The sequence below is a fragment of the Gopherus flavomarginatus genome, chromosome 6 (assembly GCF_025201925.1).
Source record: "Gopherus flavomarginatus isolate rGopFla2 chromosome 6, rGopFla2.mat.asm, whole genome shotgun sequence".
NCBI lineage: Eukaryota > Metazoa > Chordata > Testudines > Testudinidae > Gopherus > Gopherus flavomarginatus.
In genome coordinates, this window is record NC_066622.1 from 50,417,499 (window position 1) to 50,439,648 (window position 22,150).

General features: G+C 46.4%; 2 protein-coding genes across 2 annotated transcripts in view; one reads left to right on the forward strand and one right to left on the reverse strand.

Moving 5' to 3' along the window:
- The first annotated feature begins 846 nt into the window (after nt 1-846).
- MST1R (macrophage stimulating 1 receptor) overlaps nt 847-22,150 on the forward strand; it is a 91,169-nt gene continuing 69,865 nt past the window's right edge. Inside the window, exon 1 of the mRNA XM_050958634.1 lies at nt 847-922. The gene's annotated coding sequence lies outside the window, so the exon portion shown is untranslated. The remainder of the gene's footprint in view (nt 923-22,150) is intronic.
- LOC127053656 (troponin T, cardiac muscle-like) lies at nt 19,302-21,648 on the reverse strand. The gene is made up of 3 exons (XM_050958743.1): nt 20,928-21,648; nt 19,416-20,045; nt 19,302-19,318 (listed from the first exon to the last, which is right to left on the reverse strand). The coding sequence occupies exons 1-2, from the start codon at nt 21,139-21,141 to the stop codon at nt 19,531-19,533; spliced, it is 729 nt and encodes a 242-aa protein (XP_050814700.1). The 5' UTR covers nt 21,142-21,648; the 3' UTR covers nt 19,302-19,318; nt 19,416-19,530.

Sequence of the window (22,150 nt, forward strand, 5' to 3'; positions counted from 1 at the left end):
GCTGTTCTGTTCCCTCTCTCCAAAGAACAACAAAAGGGGAGTCTCATTTCCATTTTAAAAAGTTCTAGCTTTCCCATTGGCTCTTTTGGCCAGGTGCTCACTCACTTCCTTTTATCTATGCATCACAATGACTTTTAACCTTTACATGGGTAAGCAGAGTCAGGATGAGCCCTACCCTGACATCTGGTGGTGAATTATGGGGAGTGTGGAAAGGAATTTTAAGTATTTGCATTGGCACACCCACCCCATCTAGCATAGTGCATGGCAGCCTGGGATGGTTATTTTGACAGCTCTGGGATCCCCAATTTCTTTGTTACTGGGGCAAGAGGAATAAAGTGTTGTCACCCAATTATGTGAATGAGGAACTACGAGACTGCTTTATGACAGAGATGTCTCAATATAAATTAAGTGACAAGGGACATGGGTTCCAAAACCCAGTAATTGAGAGAGGTTGGGGACTGGTGTGTGTACCTGATGGTATGGGCCCCTTTTGAGAGCCTGGAACACCAATTGTATAGCCTCCTCTCTCCACTGTTAAAGAGTAGAGCTAATTTTGATTCTATTAGGAGTCCATCTAAAGGCTGCTGAGCTGAATTCATGTTAGGCCAATACTGCACCAGCACTGGGGCTCCCCTACTATGAGCTGAAATCCCTAAGAGTTGAAATCACTAAAGAGCTGGAATTACTGAGCTGAGAGCATGGAGTTCTGTGCTAACTAGTGGGGGAGCCTGAAGACCTATTGCTAAGTGGCTGGCAGAGCGGAGCAGTTTGCAGCATGTTGGAGCAGCTCATGGAACAGTGAGTGGAGTGGAGTGGTTTGTGGGGATGGCTGGAGGAGAGGCACGGCTGGTGAAGTGGAGCTGGTCATGGTGAAGGCTGCAGCAGAATCCACGGAGAGGTGGAGCAGTTGGCCTTGGCCCATGTAAGGTGCCCTTACCACTCTGTGTGGGCCCTCCCCCCATTTCCACCCGGGCTGAGGGGGGTAAAACTCTGCAGATAAACTTTTCAACTCTGGGGTAGCACTGACCAGAGACTTTTGGGTTGTTGGACTTTGGGGTGATTGGACTTAAGACCCTAACTGGGAAGGACATTGCCAAACGTACTTGGAGGTGGGTTTTTTGCTTATGGTTTGTGTTATAATCCTGTTTGTGGTGTTTCTCCAATGCGATGCCGCATTGTTTCCCTCCTTTATTAAAAGGATTTTGCTACACTCAGACTCCATGCTTGCGAGAGGGGAAGTATTGCCTCCTAGAGGCACCCGGGATGGTGGTATGTAAGTGTCCCAGGTCACTGGGTGGGGACTCGAGCCGGTTATGCATTGTGTTATTGAAACGGAACCCCTGGATACTGAACCCGGCCATTGTTGCTGCCAATTCAGAGGGGCAGAAGGGTTACACAGATAAATCAAGTAGAGAATAGCTACTAAGAGGGATTTTATAGCTAATTGGCTGTCGGGTCCATAAAAGGGAGCTACCTTGCTGGCTGCTTCTGTGGTGCAGCACGGTGCCAGCCAGGACAGGGAGGAACTAGTCTGTCTTAGCGCTGCAGTACCACCAACTTGACTTTTAATGGCCTGGTCAGTGGTGCTGACCGGAGCCATCAGGGTCCCTTTTTGACCGGGTGTTCCAGAATACCTGGTCACCCTCAGGTGCCTGCCAGCTGAGTGTGGGTGGGATGCTTATTGGCAGACAGGAGGGACTCCCTTCCCTCCTGCCCAAGCTCAGTATGTGTCTGTAGACTCCATTACATCTCCTCCCCTGCTAGACCAGGACCCGGCCTTGACTGTCATAGGCTACTTCTGTAGATGGAAAATCTGTGTTATGATGCAAACCTCCTGCCTGGTGTTATATCCAGAAGGCATATGGGTATAGCAACACATACCATCTCATGATCCTTGGTTTGACTCATCCATCACATTTAGTCAGCACAGAGGCAGGCATGTGATCTGTAACTAGCGTGAGCTTGTTTCCTAGGAGATAGTATCACAGGCTCTCTCTTGCCCATTTGGCAGCCAAGCACTCCTGCTTTATCACTGAGTATGCTTTCTCACAGGGAAGAGTTTATGGTTGATATAGACTATCGGGTGTTCCTCTTCATCTGAAATGATGGCCCCAGCCCTGATTCTGCTGCTTCTGTTTGTACTATGAATTCCTTTTTGAAGTCCAGGCAATACAGCACTCACAGAATATCAGGGTTGGAAGGGACCTGAGGAGGTCACCAGGTCCAACCCCCTGCTTAAAGCAGAACCAATCCCCAGACAGATTTTTACCCCAGTTCCCTAAATGGTCCCCTCAAGGATTGAACTCACAACCCTGGGTTTAGCAGACCAATGCTCAAACCACTGAGCTATCCCTCCCCTCCTGCTGGTCAAGAGCATCTCGTAGGCCTGTGAGGCATGAACCTTGTTGACTAAGGATCGAACATGTCCTCCACTGACTCTATGTCCCCCAGTAACGGGCCTCTTCCTTTCCTGTTGCACATTTTGTGGAATTTGACGTTACCCTGACTTTTATTAGTGATCGGAGGATAGCGGCAACTTTAACTTTAATTGATAAACTCAACATTAACAAGTCACCGGGACCCAATGGCATTCACCCAAGAGTTCTGAAAGAACTCAAATGTGAAGTTGCGAAACTATTAACTAAGGTTTGTAACCTGTCCTTTAAATCGGCTTCGGTACCCAATGACTGGAAGTTAACTAATGTAATGCCAATATTTAAAAAGGGCTCTAGAGGTGATCCCAGCAATTACAGACCAGTAAGTCTAATGTCGGTACCGGGCAAATTAGTCGAAACAATAGTTAAGAATAAAATTGTCAGACACATAGAAAAACATAAACTGTTGAGCAATAGTCAACGTGGTTTCTGTAAAGGGAAATCGTGTCTTACTAATCTATTAGAGTTCTTTGAAGGGGTCAACAAATGTGGACAAGGGGGATCCAGTGGATATAGTGTACTTAGATTTCCAGAAAGCCTCTGACAAGGTCCCTCACCAAAGGCTCTTACATAAATTAAGCAGTAATGGGATAAAAGGGAAGGTCCTTTTATGGATTGAGAATTGGTTAGAAGACAGGGAACAAAGGGTAGGAATTAATGGTAAATTCTCATAATGGAGACGGGTAACTAGTGGTGTTCCCCAAGGGTCAGTCCTAGGACCAATCCTGTTCAATTTATTCATAAATGATCTAGAGAAAGGGGTAAACAGTGAGGTGGCAAAGTTTGCAGATGATACTAAACTACTCAAGATAGTTAAGACCAAAGCAGATTGTGAAGAACTTCAAAAAGATTTCACAAAACCAAGTGATTGGGCAACAAAATGGCAAATGAAATTTAATGTGGATAAATGTAAAGTAATGCACATTGGAAAAAATAACCCCAACTATACATACAATATGATGGGGGCTAATTTAGCTACAACAAGTCAGGAAAAAGATCTTGGAGTCATTGTGGACAGTTCTCTGAAGATGTCCACGCAGTGTGCAGAGGCGGTCAAAAAAGCAAACAGGATGTTAGGAATCATTAAAAAGGGGATAGAGAATATGACTGAGAATACATTATTGCCCTTATATAAATCCATGGTACACCCACATCTTGAATACTGTGTACAGATGTGGTCTCCTCACCTCAAAAAAGATTTTCTAGCACTAGAAACAGTTCAGAAAAGGGCAACTAAAATCATTAGGGGTTTGGAGAGGGTCCCATATGAGGAAAGATTAAAGAGGCTAGGCCTCTTCAGCTTGGAAAAGAGGAGACTAAGGGGGGATATGATAGAGGTATATAAAATCATGAGCGATGTTGAGAAAGTGGATAAGGAAAAGTTATTTACTTATTCCCATAATACAAGAACTAGGGGTCACCAAATGAAATTAATGGGCAGCAGGTTTAAAACAAATGAAAGGAAGTTCTTCTTCATGCAGTGCACAGTCAACCTGTGGAACTCCTTACCTGAGGAGGTTGTGAAAGCTAGAACTAAGGCAGTGTTTAAAAGAGAACTGGATAAATTCATGGTGGTGAAGTCCATAAATGGCTATTAGCCAGGGTGGGTAAAGAATGGTGTCCATAGCCTCTGTTCGTCAGAGGATGGGAGATGGATGGCAGGAGAGAGATCACTTGATCATTGCCTGTTAGGTTCACTCCCTCTGGGGCACCTGGCATTGGCCACTGTCAGTAGACAGATACTGAGCTAGATGGACCTTTGGTCTGACCCGGTACGGCCATTCTTAAGTTCTTATGTTCTTAACTAGATGGGAGTCCCAATCCTTACTACAGATCACTACACTGTCTAAGTATGTCACCGCATATTGACTGTGCTGTTGGAGTATTTGGTCCATCAAATGCTGAAATGTGACTGCTGTCTTGTGTAACCCAAAAGGCATGGTCCTAAAATGGAACAGGCCGAGTGGCGTAGAAAAGCCTGTCATCTTTGGACATCCAGTGTTAAGGGAATCTGCCTATACTCTTTCGTTAAATCCAAAGTGGTGATGTATTTGGCTTCTCCCAGTCACTCTAAGAGTTCATCCACTCATGGCATGAGGTAGGCGTCGAATTTGGAAATCACATTTGCTTTCCTGAAGTGTATGCAGAAATGTAGTGAGCCATCTGGTTTTGAGACCAGCATGATGGGGCTCCTCCACTCACTCTGGGCCTCTTCTATCAACATGGTCCTGATCTCTCTCTTGGCAGCCCCCCTCAACTTGTTGGGGATTGGTAGGAGCCCTTCCCATTTTACTTTATCAGGTTCTGTACTAATGTGATGTTGTGCTAGGAACATCTTCCCAGGTAGATATGAGAATATCTATGGGAAAGTTGCCACTAGCTGGAACTCCTGCTCCTTTTGCTCCTGGCTGGCTCAAGTTCTGTCTGAAGGTACGAAGCCTTTCTTTAGGCAGTCATCACCTTGGAGTCCTAGTTCCAGTTTCTCCAGAAACAGTGTGACAAAAAGGTTTTCCCTGGCCTTTCCAGGGCTTTGGTAAGTTTACATGATATACCTGCTGTTCCTTTCTCTTCCCTGGCTGTCTAATCACGTAGTCTACAGTCCGCATTTTCTTTGATACCTCGTAAGGGTCCTGCCATTTGGCCATTAACTTTGCCTCAGAGCTTGGAAGAAGCAACAGGACTCATTTGAAGGACGTGCATGGCCTCCAGCCTTTCAAGTAACTTTAAACCACACTGTGCTATGTTCTCAGCTCTTGGTTATTGGCCTTCCCAGATGCCCTGTACCAGGTCGAGTATGCCCCTCGACTGTCATCCAAATAGCAACATGAATAGCAAAAACCTTGTTGAAGCTTGGTGCACCTCTCTACTGGGAGTAGTTGGTCCCAGTGTCAGGGATCCTGGGCAATGAACTTCTTGAGCATCCCCTTGAGTGTCTGATTGACCCTTTCCCCAAGGCCATCTGTTGGGGTGGTGGTACGTGGATGTGCATCAGGGTTTGATTTATAATAGTTCCCATACCTCTCCCATCAGCTGGGATGTGAAATTTGTCCCCTGGTCCACCAGTACTTCTTTGGGAAACCCAACCCTCGCAAGGACTTTCAGTAGCTCCTTGGCTATCTTCTTAGCATTCATAGACTATAGTGGTATAGCTTCTGGGTGTCTGGTGACATAATCCTCAATGACAAGTATATGCTGATGTCCCGAGGTGTTCTTCTCTAGGGGACCTATAAAGTCAATCCCTATCCTTTCAATGGGGGCATCCACCAAGGGGAGAGGCAATAGTGGGGCTTGTGGGCTTTCCTTAGGGGCCGTCAATTGACATTTGGAACATGAAGTGCAGAAATCCTTAACCTCCTTAAAGACTCCTGGCCAAAAGTATTGGGCCAGGATTCTCAGTTATGTCTTGTCTTTCCCCAGTTGTACTGCACATGGTGTTGTGTGGGCCAAATGCACTAACCCACAGCGGTATATGTGTCGAACTAGCAATTGCGTCCTTATATCTTGTATCTGCTTGTCTTGGTCAACATGATATAACCAGTCTGCCCTCAGGGCAAAATGTGGGTACTGCTGGGCCTTTAGGGGATCCACATCTTCATCATCTATCATGACTACTTGTTCGAAGGCTCAACTCAAGGTCTCATCATTTCTTTGTTGCATGTGGAAATCAGAGAACCTGGTTAGATTCTCCAGGTCAAGTTGCAGAGGGAGTGGTGTATCAGGGCTCATGGATGTTTCTTCTCCGGGCTCATCTGCCTCACAGGCATCAGTTCCAGCATTTGTGGCCTCCATTATAACTATGGAAGGGACTGCCTCTGTCACTTCCCTTTGCTCTCTCCTCACTATCCATTTCTGAGATTTTCTTTCCTTGAGTCAGGAGGTCAGGATCCTTAAAAGGGAACAAGACACACACACCCCAGCATCTCCTCTGGGGTGTCTTCTTTGGGTCCTGGTGCTAGGGGAAACTTCTGTAAGAGCTCGGAGAACTACAGGCAGTCCAAGCCTAATATCTGAGGGTAGCAGAGGTCTGTTGACACACATTCTCTCCTCTGTCCTTGGTGCCCATCAATGGTTAGTCTTATTGTCGTGATGAAGTATATCTCCATGGATACATCTGATTGGGATTTTCCCCTTCTTGAGTTTCCTTGCCACCTTGGCTATTTGTCTGATCACACATCGAGTCTATGAGGGCCAGTGTCTTTTCACCCTCCACTTAAACTGGGATTGTGAGTTTCCTCGGGCTTTTTCTTCATGCCCTATTCTCTCTGATCCAGACCAGTCCAAAGTTGTACTCCATGTAGATGCAGTTGCAGAATCTGTGCCCCTTTTGTCTGCAGGAGTAACAGATCATTATGCCTGTCCCTTGTCTTCTGGCAGCTGCGTTGCCTTCTTGCTGAGTTGCAGCGAGCCCCTGTTCCTGTGTAGATATGGGATGAGGAGTTGGTAGGGGAGTTAAGGGCATGGGCCTACTGTTGTGGGGAAATCTGACCCATGGACCTTGAAGTATTTTCCTGCCCCTTAAGCTGCCAGTCGGTTGGATAACAGTCTGAGTCTTCCTGGAGTTCACCCAAGAAGGACCACCACTTTTGGGTCCCTGGCTCATTTCCTTCCCTAGTATATTGGGAGCCATAGAATCATAGAATATCAGGGTTGGAAGGGACCTCAGGAGGCTGTCTAGTCCAACCCCCTGCTCAAAGCAGGACCAATCCCCAACTAAATCATCCCAGCTAGGGCTTCATCAAGCCTGACCTTAAAAACCTCTAAGGAAGGAGATTCCACCACCTCCCAAGGTAACCCATTCCAGTGCTTCACCACCCTCCTAGTGAAAAAGTTTTTCCTAATATCCAACCTAAGATATCCCTCCAAGAGGGAGGATGCCTCAGCTAGGGTTAGCTCCAGGTGCATGCAAACCCAGTCATGACCAGCAGAAGAATCTGTATGAACTGTTCTAGGACTATGAGCTTGGCAACTTGGGGCCCCATTCAAGATTCTGGTTTTAACCATCGCCAGTAGCCATATCCATATCCAATATGGCTGCCTTCACTTGCTCGTAGTCTTGGGCTGCCGTGTCATCCTGACCTCGATACGTTGCCTGGGCTTCTTCCATGAGGAGTGGGGTGAGTCAGACTGCTCACTGGGCTGGGGGCCAGGTTGGAGTCGTGGCTACCCTTTCAAAGGTTATCAGGAATGCTCTGGGATCATCATCCGCTGTCATCGTGGGGAGTGCCGGGACTGGAGTGATCCCCTGTATTGGGGGGTATGTGTTTCCCACAGAAGTGGGATGCTGGGGGGTAGCAGCTGGTACTAGCGGCCACCCATTGTAACAGCTGTTGCTGGTGAGCTTCCATCTGTTCCGTCAGCTGTTGTTGGGTTGTGGAGTCTGCCAGCCATTGAAGGAGCTGAGTCACCTCCATAGTTCTCATGTGTAGGTAGAAGGGGGGAAAAAGGAGAGGAAGCTCTGTTTTGTTTTTGGCTTCCCATCTCTGCAGGGAGGGGCCTCTGCACACAGACCCCACTTCTGTCACCGACTCCAAGTAGCAGCTGCCTTCACCAGGACCCTCATTAGTTTGCCCCTGGTCAGGGCAGTTCTTTGACTCTGCACTTTCCTGAGTCCAGAAGTGTGCTTCAGTCTCTGAGTTTTGCTCAGGAAGGCAGCCTGGAGCAGGGGTGCTGCCCTTCCGCTGTTCAAGGTCTTTCTGCCTCCCCTCCCCTCTCCGCACTCTCCCCTTTGTAGCAGGCTTTGTTTCCTTCAATGCACGCAGCTGGGTGCCTGCCTCCATGACTGGCAGCTCTGGCAGCTGTGCATGGGTGTGGCTGGGCTGCTTGCCCGCAGAAAGGAGAGACTCCCCTCCCGCTTCAGCCGAAGCTCAGTATGTGGTCTGTAGACCCCATTATATGGCCAGTGAAAGTCATTTCGCGAATGGCAGGGGGCGAAAAACCTCCACCTGCCCCTAGCCACAGACATTCAGATCCAACCATCAGATCAGGTCCTTGCTGCTTCCCCAGCCTGGCTGGACTGATGCTGGACACTGCGCCCTGGGGGCCTCATTTGAAAACAGATTTTGAAAAATTGCAGACATGGGAGCCGTGACAATGACTTGAAGGCTGGAGAACGTGCCTGAGAGACTTTGAGAACTCAACTCAACCACAGCACGTAAATGTCTCCCCAGGGAGCATATCCCAGGTACTGAACTCACTGAGAAAGGCAGAACCAGAACCACTGGCTGGAGTCACAGCCAGACACATTCACATTAGAAATATGGGAGGGACACGCTTTCAACAAAAAGTGCTGCACAAACTCTCCCAGGAAGTGCTGGACTCTCTGTTCATTGGGGTCTGCAGATCCAGCCAGGCTGCCTTGCTGAGGGACGCATTAGCCAAACACAAGTCAATGGGCTCAATGCAGGGGTAGCTGCGTGGCATTCTCTGGCTTGTACTATCCAGCAGCTTGGGCTAGATAGGCTAGTAGTTACCTCTGGCCTTATGTTGTATGAACATGGCTGCCCAGGACTTCACAGCCCTCTGTCACTGGCATGGAAAGAGATTCTCCAGCAGCTGCAATGATACTAGGTGTCATGGTATATTTCCCCAATCTAAACCTTAGAGTCCAAAAGTTGGGGTACCAGCATGAATTCCTCTAAGCTTAATTACCAGCTTAGATCTGATAAGCTGCCACCAATCAGGAATTCCAGTGCCTGATACACTCTGGTCCCCCCAAAACCTTTCCTGGGGACCCCCAAGACCCAGACCCCCTGGATCTTAACACAAGGAAAGTAAACCCCTTTCCTCACCGTTGCCTTTCCCAGCCTTCCCCTCCCTGGGTTACCCTGGAAGATTACTGTGATTCAAACTCCTTGAATCACAACCCAGAGAAATTAGGTCTCCTGGAGAGATAGACAGATTCACGCTCCGTGAATCCAAAACAAAGGGATTCCACCCTTCCCCTCCCTTCTCCTTCCCTGTTAAGTACAGACTCAATTCCCTTGAGCCTCAACAAGGGGGAAAAAATCAGACAGATCTTAAAAGCAAAACTTTTAATAAAAAGAAAGAAAAAAGTAAAAGGTGTCTCTGTACTTTAGATGGTAAAAGTACAGGGTCTGTAAGCTTATAGAAACTGGAGAAAAAGCCTCCTCCAACAGAAATACAATTTAAAATACTTTCAGCCAAATACACATTAAAACTCTACCAGCCAGATACACATTTAATTTCTACCAGCCAGATACACATTTGCAAATAAAGAAAAAGCAATCAAAAAGACTAAACAGCCTTTCTACCTTAGTACTTACTAAATTTGAACAGAAGATTAGAGAGCCTGTAGGTACGTGTGGTTACTCTCAGAACCCAGAGAGAACAAAGCCAAACCCAAAAACACAAACAAAGGCTTCCCTCCACCGAGATTTGAAAGTATCTTGTCTCCTGATTGGTCCCCTGGTCAGGTGTTTGGTTCCTTGTTTGTTAACCCTTTACAGGTAAAAGAGATATTAACCCTTAACTATCTGTTTATGACACTAGGGCTCGGGGGAAATGTGAAAGGCACAAATGGGAAGTCTGCACAGGGCTTAAAAAAGGTCTGTAAAAAGAACTGGGGTCGGGAGAGGCTTCCTGCTGCTCACAGGGGGCAGAGCAGGCCCAGTGCACCAGTGGCTAGCTAAGTACCACCTAGGAGGGGTCACAGGGGGCATGTGGGTCCATAAGTCAGAGAAGTAGGGAGGAAAACAGGAAGTGTCAGTGGGGGGCCTTGAGGAAGGTGCCCAGGATGCCCAGGGCTGGGGAAGGCAGGTGAACCTAAGTGCAGGAAGGGAGCCTGTCTCTAGGGAAAGCACTGGGAGTTACCACTTGGTAACAGGGGGCTGTATTGGGCTTTTATTGACTGACGAGCCTGCTGCCAGGGAGGGGAGCCCTGGAAGCTCCAGCTTTGAACATTCTATTGCTGGGATTGGGACCCTTTTTGAGTATGCATGCCTTAAGGCCTGGGTAGGTGCCCAACTCCCATTGGCTCCTTCTGGGACTTAGGGGCCTAGCTCAACTTTGTGCCTCTGCAAACCTCGCCCTGTATCCTGTGTGGGCTGCAGTTGCTGGAGAACAGCATGCTTTAGCAGTGCTCGCATTGCCTCCAGCTGGGCCAGCAGCTTGCAGCAGGCATGCCCCCATGTACCATCCTGCACTACTAAAGCCTGTGCAAGGAGAAGCTCCATCTGCTGGGTGTGCCATGCACTGAGGCCTCCCTGCTGCTGTGCATAGACTGTCCCCAAGTAACAGTATTACAGGTCAATGCAGCGGATCCTCTTAATTAACAGGAAGTCACGGTGGCTGCTACGATTGCACCATAGGGTTAAATGACCTGGTATTGTTGGAGGCGGGGCAGAGTCCGGTACGTTACTGGAAAAAGCTGATGGCTTTGAGAGCCGGTACTCCTTGTGAGGCCTGTATTCAATATATTTGAGGCCTTCACTTCCTCTTGGCAAACCATCTGCAAACAGATCCCCAGCTCTGAGGATGTCTTCCTTCTCATCATGCTCTCTTCAGAATTGATCAGGCCTGGTGACCAGTCATGTACATCAAGGATTGGGGAAAAATGGGAATGGGGGAATGGAAGGAAAAAATAGGTTTGGGGAGATTTCCTTCCCCTCTCCCTTGTTTGTTTAATTCCTTTGCTCTGAAATATTTCTGTGAGCTCAACACTGGTGTGAAAGACAGAAATTTCAGTCGGTGGAGGAAAACTTCAAACTCTTCTAAAATGTTAAGAGACGTAATGGGAACACGTAGGGTTTTGTGCTATGTGTCACCATGAAAATTAGAACCCAGTCAACGCCGTCCATTTGAATTCAGGCTGTCATCTCCGTGCCTGTCTGTGTGTGCACTCTGATTCTGGATTAAGAAGGTTCTGTTTCTACTGACATTAAACTGATTAAAAACTGGCTCCCATTATATTGAAAGAGGACATTTTAATCTGAAGGATGGCCCCCTCATAAACAGGCATTGAAATAATGAAAAGCAGGAATTCACACTGGTGGAGTTCTTTGGATTTATTCCAGTTTGCAAGTAGCCGAGCCCAAAGTTACGGAACTGGCCTGGCACCACGAGCAGAGAGGAAGTGGGTAGGAGCTCTGATGATTAGAAAAGAGTGTGAACATTGAGTAGAGTGTCCCCAGTCAGATCCTGCTGGAAGCCTGGTCTGGCCTCAGCACTCCTGGAAGAGAGCAATAACTGCATTTTAACCCACGTGTCTTATCTCTGTATGTAAAGCAGTGTCACCAACTTTTGTGATTTCATCACAAGGCTCAGGATATTTGGTGTTTTGGAAAGCACCAGCTACTGGAGTCCGGTGATTGTGGGAGAATCGCAGTTTGCGTTTAAAAATATCCTGCAAGTTTCTGGCCCTTGTGGGTGTGAAGAAAAGCTGGAAAACGTAAGCCAAGGTTCAAAACCCAGAAGGCAATACACAGAGCCCCAATTAATTGATGGTTTATAAAATCTCATTAATTTTAAGCCAGTCTCAGGGCTGAGAACAGCTGCATGTCTGATTTGTGAGTACTCAGGGTTGACAGTGCTCTTAAAGCAATGCCGCCAACTGGATTTTTTTTTTTTGCTAAACTTTTTAATTTTTTACAATTCAGCATCTCCTAGACCACTCCTGGAAGAGCATGTGTGTGAGTCCCTGGGCTCCCTGCGGCTGTTTTGGGCAGTTTGGGAAAAAAACCACACCTATCCTCCTCAAATGTGCCCTTCCTTCCATTCACTGTGCAACTCTCTGTCTGCTGCTTTCGGTTCTGCTCTAGCCGGTAGCACACTTTGGGTGGGCTGGGGGAGCAGGGTTTGTGTCATCAGCAGCAGCACAATGTAACTGACAAACCTCAAATGCACAAAGGAAAGTCTCTAACTCTCTACCTCTCAGCTGTAGCAATCCTAGGGGGGACTTGTTACAATCATTGGTACAAAAATTTTCAGATAGAAATGCAATTTCAAAGACAAAGGTCATTTAAATCACGTAAAATGTTTAACTCATCCATGCTAGGTGTTGGCAAACTCACTAGTTTTGCTAACTATTCCTCACAGACAAGGATGTATAATACCACACTGTTATGGCTGCCAGTTACTGCCTCCCCTCACCCCTCCACCCTACAGCATACCCACAATTGCTCAAGCTACAACACTAAGGGCTTGGCTACACTTGCAAATTACAGTGCATTAAAGGAGCCCCGGGCACACTAGCTCACTACCCGTCCACACTGGCAAGGCACGTATTGCGCTCTGACTCCATGGCTAGAGCGCTCCTGGTACTCCACCTTGGCAAGTAGAATAACGTTTGATGCTCCCCAGCTGGAGCGCCCCAGCGTCAGCGTGAATGAGGTGTTGCATTACTGCTCTCTGATCAGCCTCTGGAAACATCCCATAATCCCCTTAAGTCAAGGGGCCACTCTTGTCATTGTTTTGGATATGCCCCTTGAAAGCTCCATTTGACAGCTGGCTGCTTATCTGCTCTGAGACAAAGCAACTATTACTGTGGAATGGTGTGTGTGAGAGAGGCGGGGGAGGGGGAGGTCTGGTGCTCTCTGAACATACAAGACAGCATGCTGACATGCTCTCAGCCTGCCAAAACCCACTCTCTCTCCCCCTACATACACACAACACACTCCCTGTCACACTCCACCCCCCTCCCATTTGAAAAGCACGTTGCAGCCACTTGTATGCTGGGATAGCTACCACAGGGCACTGCTCTCTGTGGCCATTGCAAGAGTTGCTAATGTGGCCACGCCAGTGCACTGGCAGCTGTCACTGTGGACAGACTACAGCACTTTCCCTACCAGTGGTTTCCCCAGGAATTGAAATTAGGGGGGGTATTTGAATTTACAGGGGTGGGGGTGTCAGGGCCAATGAGGGGTCAGACTGTGAGGGTGAAGGTGGGCTGTATGGCACCATAGTAAAAACTAAAAAATGTTTCATGACCGTTTTATTAGATTTAACTCATTTTTTAAAATCAGACAAATTAAAGTTGGCTACTTAAGCCTTCTATGAAGCACTGCGTCTACATCCTTCTTGGTTTCTTGTTATAATTTTGCAGAACTCTGTTAATGAATTTCTTGAATGCAGTGCGTTCATCTTTGGTGGATTCTCCTGTGTCTGGTGCTTCCATTCCTTCAAATGATATGCTCATTAGTTCATTCACATGATCAGGCAGAAGGCAATTTCTTTCAGAACACAAAATTCTATTCAGTGATGAAAAAGAACACTCAACTGTAGCTGTTGTGACTGGGAGTAGCATGAGATGAATTCCTACTTCTTTCAACCCAGGAAACAGAACACAAAGATCGGGTTGAACCACTAGTGATGATAAAAAAGAAGTTGAAGTCAAATCTTCATTCATTCGTCGTATGATATTCCACTCTGTGTTCAAATTCTCTATTCTGTCCTGATCACATGGCAGCCCCATTGCTGGTAGTGCCTCACTCCACTCAACTGTTGGTGTTTTATAGGACAGGCATCTGTAAAAGCTACGTAGAGGTTGAGTAGAATCTAGAAGTCGCTGTTGTAGATTTTTAAGAATCAAGTCTGTGTACTTTTTCAGTTGTCTTAACAAACACTTCTTGTCTTCTTCACTTAAGGATTCAATATAAATGCCTTCATTAGTCAACTTCTGGACTGAAGTCTTTGCTTCTTCCAGTACTTTTTCAGTGGATAGGTCTCTGATTGATCCAAATGTAGCTTCTATTGCTGACAAAGATCTACTACTGTTGTAGCAGATGTCTGGATGGCATTGTTTAATTACCCAAGTGGTTTCAACAATAGACTTACAAGAGAGAGAATGCAATAGTCTTCTCTGAACATAGTAGCAAAAGTAATCCACCAGCCTCACTACTTAGATCCATCCCATCTTGGTAGATACTTTCCAAAGCCAGTAATAATGGCTGAAGTAATTTTAAGACAACAGCCAAGGATCGCTCATGAGAAAGCCAACGGGTTTTCCCAGGTTGGACTAATTTGAACTTCAGTCCCAGTGTATCTTCTATATTTTCCAAGATATTCAGTCTTTTTGGACTCTTTGTGAAAAAAGAATATGATGAAGACATTAAATTTATAGCTTTTTTTAATGTCTTTTTAAGATTCTGCAACTCGTACTAGTGCTAGTTGAAGTAGATGGCCTCTGCAGTGTGTATAGGAGAGATTAGGGTTACACTTTTCTCTGAGCAAAGCTTGTACTCCACCATGTCTTCCAGAGAAGTTTACAGCTCCATCAAGAGCACAAGCAGCCATCTGTTTTGGGGTCCAATTGACAAGCATTTAACTCTTCTAAGATGTGGGTTGTCACAGATGCAGCCGATGCGTCTTCTATAACTTAAACATCTAGAAATGCATTTACTGGCCTACCCCTGACATCAAGATAACTCACACAATGACGTAATACTTGATGTCCATTTGCATCGGTGCATTCATCAGCCATGTATGCAAATTTTTTGAATGTGGTGAGAGAGTTCTTCACTTTTTCAACTGTTGAGTCTTTCACTGTTGCACCGCATGCTTCTAGCCAGTCAGTTGAGTTTCTTGCAGAAAGATAGTGAGCATTTTCTGATCTTGTTTGGAACCAGTGTTCCACTTCAGGATGAACAAGTGACGATACACTTAACATTGGCCTCCAGTTTGTAGTGTGTGGTATCTCTTGCTTAAATAGAAAGTAGGATGTCACGGCCATGTTTGTTTGCATGAACTGTGTTGTGTCTCCAGCCTTCTTAACAGCTTCATTAAGTACTTCTAAAATTGGCTTTGAAAGTGGGCTTATAAGGCTTTCTGCATGTTGATGTATGCCAGAGGCCTGGTGTTTTGCAGCCTTTTCATGTAGTTTGTCAGCATTGGCTTTGCTGATCGGTTTGACAAACCAAGATCCTCCACTTTTACCAATTATAGCATTGGGAAGCTTTCCTTCTTTGTAAGCTTTTTTGCAAGAAGTGCACCAGTAGCCATCTTTTGTAACTTCAATAAATGGGAACACTTTGACCAACAAACATCAGGAACTGCCTTTAGGTTTTGGAGACACTGTTTCTTCAGTAGGTAGCTGTATTTGTGCTTCGGGCTGGTCAGATGTAGATATACCACTTGAACCTTCAGATGATATGTTGATATATTCTTGGTTCTTGATGTATTCTTCACCCTTGGTTAGTTTTTGAGGCTTTTGAGTGGAAAAATTGTTGCATTGTTTTTTGTCTTTTCATTTTCACGTTGACCTGCAACATATAAAAGAGATATGAATAAAGTAAATGTTTTGTTAGGATAATGCAAATTTAACATAAGGAAAATGCAAGTTACACCAAAACACATAACAGATCTAGATTTCTAAAAAAAAAAATTAAAAAAAAGCGTGCTTAGTTTAAATTGACTTTTGAAAAGTAAGCCATCATGGGATAGGAGGGCAGTCCTCTCATGGATCAGTAACTGGTTAAAAGATGGGAAACAAAGGGTAGGAATAAATTATCAGTTTTCAGAATGGAGAGAGATAAATAGTGGTATCCTTGAGGGGTAACTACTGGGACCAGTATTGTTCAACATATTCATCTGGAAAAAAGGGTAAACAATGAGGTGGCAAAATTTGCAGATGATACAAAACTATTCAAGATAGTTAAGTCCCAGACAGACTGCGAAGAGTTACAAAGGGATCTCACAAAACTGGATGACTAGGCAACAAAATGGCAAATGAAATTCAATGTTGATAAATGCAAAGTAATGCACATTGGAAAACAATCTCAACTATCCAGACAAAATTATGGCATCTGAATTAGCTGTTACCGCTCAAGAGAGAGATCTTGGAGTCATTGTGGATAGTTCTCTGAAAACATCCACTCAATGTGCAGCAGCAATCACAAAAGCAAACAGAATGTTGGGAATCATTAAGAAAGGGATAGATAATAAGACAGAAAATATCATATTGCCTCTATATAAATCTATGGTAAGTGCACACCTTGAATAGTATGTGCAGATCTGATCACTCATACTAAAAAATTTATATTGGAATTGGAAAAGGTACACAGATGAGCAACTAAAATGATCAGGGGTATGAAACAGGAGAGATTAAAATGACTGGGAATTTTCAGCTTAGAAAAGAGATGACTAAGGGGGATATGATAGAGGTCTATAAAATCTTGACTGGTGTGAAGAAAGTGAATAAGGAAATGTTATTTAATCCTTCACATAACACAAGAACTAGCAGTCACCCAATGAAATTAATAGGCAGCAGGTTTAAAAAAACAAAAGGAAGTATTTCTTCACACAATATAAAGTCAACCCAGGGAACTCTTTGCCAGGGGATGCTGTGAAGACCAAAACTATAACAGGATTAAAAAAAGAACTAGATAAATTTCTGGAGAATAGGTCCCTCAGTGGCTATTAGCCAGGATGGGGAGGGATGCAATACCATGCTCTGAGTGTCCCTAGCCTGTTTGCCAGAAGCTGGGAATGGGCAACAGGGGATGGTCACTTGATGATTACTTGTTCTGTTCATTCCCTCTGAAGCACCTGGCCTTGACCACTGTTGTAAGACAGGGTATTGGGCTATATGGACCATTGATCTGACCCAGTATGACCGTTCTTATGTAAAAATTAATTATAATAATAAAAATGTTTAGTACAGAAACTCTTCAACATAATGACCTCTCAAGATAGCAACAATATGAGATAACAACCTTGGCAAATAATGCATTTTAAATCTTGGCCTACTAGGAAACATATTTATATAAGTTTCCTTTACCAGTCACAAATCTAGCATTCTGGAGCAAAGTGACTAAAATATAGTTCAACAAACAAATGTTTATTTAACATGCCCCTCACTTTTCCCTCTACCGCACTCCACTCACCAGTGTTGTCCTTGGTCAGTGGAAAGTAGACTCAGAGTTCAGAGGCACTTTCACATGAGTACACCTTCCAGGTGGGAGACAAGAAGGCACCTTGCTTGTTCCTCCAACTGATCACTGTTCGATCTGGCCATGGCTGTTCGTTGTGCCACCGTTCACTCCACCACTCTGTTGCCAATGGCCCTGCACAGTCACCTTCTGCTGCCACCTGCCACTGTGATCTCTGCGAGTTGGTCTCTTGAGGTTCCACCAGCTCTCAGTGATTTCAGCTGAGCTCTCAGTGGGGGAACCTCGCTGCTAGTGCAGTCTGGGCTGTCTCTTAGGGTACGTCTACACTACAGGGTAATTTCGAATTAACATAAACCAGTTTTATAAAACAGATATTATAAAGTCGACTGCGTGCGGCCGCACTAGGTACATTAATTCGGCGGTGTGCATCCATGGTCCAAGGCTAGCATCGATTTCCGGAGTGTTGCACTGTGGGTAGCTGTTCCGTAGCTATCCCATAGTTCCCGCAGTCTCCCCTGCCCCTTGGAATTCTGGGTTGAGATCCCAGTGCCTGATGGGGCAAAAATCATTGTTGCGGGTGGTTCTGGGTACAGCCTCACCCCTCCCTTCCTGAAAGCAGCAGACAAACATTTCGCGCCTTTTTTCCTGGGTGAACTGAAAGCAAACGCCATAGCACAGCAAGCATGGACCCTGCTCAGATCAATAGCGCAATCATGGACGTTGTAAACACCTCGCGCATTCTCGTGCAGTCTATGGTGAACCATGAACTGCAAAGGCAGGCGAGGAGGAGGCAGCTACGGCAGCGCGGAGACAAGAGTGATGAGGACATGGACACTGATTTCTCCCTAACCGCGGGCCCCTGCGCTTTGGAGCTCCTGCTGGTAATGGGGGAGGTTCTACCCATTGAACGCTGATTTTGGGCCCGGGAAACAAGCACAGACTGGTGGGACCGCATAGTTTTGCAGGTGTGGGACGATTCGCAGTGGCTGCGAAACTTTCGCATGCGTAAGAGCACTTTCTTTGAACTTTGTGACTTGCTTTCCCCTGCCCTAAAATGCCATAATACCAAGATGAGAGCAGCCCTCACAGTGGAGAAGCGAGTGGCAATAGCCCTCTGGAAGCTTGCAACGCCAGACAGCTACCGGTCAGTCAGGAATCAATTTGGAGTGGGAAAATCTACTGTGGGGGCTGCTGTGTTGCAAGTAGCCAAAGCAATCGTTAAGCTGCTGCTATGAAAGGTTGTGACTCTGGGAAACGTGCAGGTCATAGTGGATGGCTTTGCTGCAATGGGATTCCCTAACTGTGGGGGGGCGATAGTTGGAACCCATATCCGTATCTTGGCACCGGAGCACCAGGGCACCCAGTACATAAACCGCAAGGGGTACTTTTCAATGGTGCTGCAAGCACTGGTGGATGAGAAGGGACGTTTCACCAACATCCACGTGGGATGGCCAGGAAGGGTTCATGACGCTCGCGTCTTCAGAAGCACTGTTCTGTTTAAACGGCTGCAGCAAGGGACTTACTTCCCGGACCAGAAAATAACAGTTGGGGATGTTGAAATGCCTGTCGTTATCCTGGGTGACCCAGCCTACCCCTTGATGCCATGGCTCACGAAGCCATACATAGGCAGCCTGGACAGTGGTCAGGAGCTGTTCAACTACAGGCTGAGCAAGTGCAGGATGGTGGTAGAATGTGCATTTGGCCGTTTAAAAGCCCGCTGGTGCACATTACTCACTCGCTCAGACCTCAGCCAAACCAATGTCCCCTTTGCTATTGCTGCTTGCTGTGTGCTCTACAATCTCTGTGAAAGTAAGGGGGAGACCTTTATGGTGGGGTGGGAGGCTGAGGCAAATCACCTGGCCATTGATTACGCGCAGTCAGACACCAGGGCGATTAGAAGAGCTCACCAGGAAGCGGTGCGCATCAGAGAAGCCTTGAAAATGAGTTTCATCACGGGCCAGTGTACAGTGTGACTGCTGTGTTTGTTTCTCCTTCATGAACCACCCCACCTTTATTGACTCCTCCTGTAAGCAACCCACCCTCCCCCTTCGATTACAGCTTGCTTAAGGAAATAAAGTCACTATCGTTTAAAAAGCATGTATTCTTTATTAAAAGTCATTCCTTGTAAGCAACCCACCTCCCCCTTCGTTTAAAAAGCATGTAATTATAAAAAGAGGAAGTTAATTAACAAGGTATCCCGGGAGTGGTTTGGGAGGAGGATAGGAGGGAAGGAAAAGGCCATTAAGCACATTTCAATGTAATGACAGCCTTTTGTTTGGACTGTCCACGGGGGTGGAGTGGGCTGGTGCACAAAGCCTTCCCCCACGCGTTCTTACACGTCTGGGTGAGGAAGACATGGAACATGGTGAGTACTGAGGGTGGTTAAACATGGGCTGCAGCGGCACTCTGTGACCCCGCTGCTCCTCCTGAAGATCCACCAGACGTCGGAGGATGTCAGTTTGATCATGCAGCAGCTCCAGCGTTGCATCCCGCCACTGCTGATCTTCCTGCCTACACCTCTCATCTCGAGCGTCTCTCCTATCCTCACGTTGGTCCCTCCTGTCCTCACATTGGTTCCTCCTGTCCTCACGTTCACTGGCATCTTTCCTGTACTTTGCTACCACGTCCTTCCACTCCCTCAGATGAGCTCTTTCATTGCGGGTTACTTCCATGATTTCTGAGAACATTTCATCTCGCGTCCTCTTCTTCCTCCGCCTTATCTGAGCTAGCCTTCGGGATGGAGTAGGGAGGCTTGAAAAATGTGCAGCTGCATGAGTGGGGGAAAATAGGGAGAGAAGGATTAAAAAAGATACATTTTACAGAACAATGATTATACTCTTTCACAGTGAACAACACTATTCACCTTACATAGCACATGTGATTTCACTACAAGGTCGCATTTGGAAACCTTTAATATTGAGTGCCTGTGGCTCTGGTGTTACAGATCAACACAGACGCAGGTCTGGACATCACAATTCAGCTTGCATGCGGTCATGGTAAGGCAACAGCTTCTTCCTTTGCTGCTTCTTTCCTGTTAACAAGGAGCAGCAGACGCCAACCCCTCCCCTCCCCAATCCAATTCTCTAGAATTGCTTTACCCCTCCCCCCACCGCATGGCTGGTATCATGGAAGATCACTGCTAATCACCCACCTTTCTCCCCCCCCCCCCCCACCGCGTGGCTGGTAGCTGGGAAGATTCCTGCTGGCCAAACGCTAAAAAGCTCAGCACTTAAATTCCTTAATTTCAACCAGGTTACCATGAACGATATCACTCTGCTGAGGATAACAGAGCGAGATAAAGAACGGATGTTTCTTGAATGCCAGCAATCACCGGGACCATACGCAGCTATGCTTTGTCATGCAATGATACCCGATTACTTGCTACATGCATGGCGTGGTAAAGTGTCCTACCATGGTGGACGGAACAAGGCTGCCTTGCCCAGAAACCTTCTGCAAAGGGTTTTGGAGTACCTCCAGGAGCGCTTCATGGAGATGTCCCTGGAGGATTTCCGCTCCATCCCCAGACAAGTTAACAAACTTTTCCAGTAACTTTACTGGCAGCGAATGCATCCCAAGCCCTCATGGCAAATCAATCATTAAAAAACGCTTGCTTTTAAACCATGTTTTATATTTACAAAGGTACACTCACCAGAGGTCGCTTCCATGGCTTCACTGTCTGGGCTAGTGGCTTGGGAGGGCTGGGAGGGTAATTCCGTCTGGGTCACAAAAAGCTCCTGGCTGCTGGAGAGAATGGAGTGCTGTGTGCTCTCTGCAAGCTCATCCTCCTCTTCCTCCTCCTCATCTTCCCCCTCCGCTGAATCCTCATCCATGGTTGAGATTATAACCCCCACCTCGGAATCCATGGACAAGGGGGGGGGTAGCGGTGGCGCAGCCCCCTAAAATTGCATGCAGCTCAGCGTAGAAGCGGCATGTTTTTGGCCCTGACCCTGATCTTCCCTTTGCTGCTTTGGTTTTCTGGTAGGCTTGTCTGAGCTCCTTAACTTTCACTCTGCACTGCACTGAGTCCCTGGTGTGGCCTTTTCCCATCATAGCCTTGGAAATTTTTTCAAATATTTTTTCATTTCGTCTTTTGGAATGGAGTTCTGTTAGCACTGAATCCTCTCCCCATATAGCGATCAGATCCAGTACTTCCTGTGCGGTCCATGCTGGAGCTCTTTTTCTATTCTCAGGAGACTGCATTGTTACCTGTGCTGATGAGCTCTGCATGGTCACCTGTGCTGATGAGAGCTCCACGCTGGCCAAATAGGAAATGCAATTCAAAAGTTCGCGGGGCTTTTCCTGTATACCTGGCCAGTGCATTAGAGTTCAGATTCCTGTCCAGAGCGGCCAGTGGTGCACTGTGGGATAATGCCCGGAGGCCAATAACTTCGATTTGCGGCCACACTAACTCTAAATCAATATGTTAATATCGATTTTAGTGTTGCTCCTCTCGTCAGGGAGGAGTACAGAAATCGATCTGAAAAGCCCTTTAAATCGATATAAAGTGCATTGTAGTGTGGACGGGTACAGCGTTAAATCGATTTAACGCTGTTAAAATTGGTTTAACTGCATAGTGTGGACCAGGCCTTACACAAAAACATTGTACCCACAGGAACACTGTCCCCACAAAGCAAAAAAAGAAAAAAACGGTCACTTAACAGAACAAAAGACTATCTATGGAGCCTAATCAGTTCTGTCTTTAAACAGTGGAGAGGGACAGGTCCCCACCCTCTCTCTTGATGCCTTCAGATCATCACAGGCTAAGTACAGTTCTACTGCCCTTTACGCATACAATAAGAACAACATTTCATCCCACTTTCCCCCCACATTCAAGTGCTTTGTAACCCAACCCCAGCCAAAATCTATCACTTG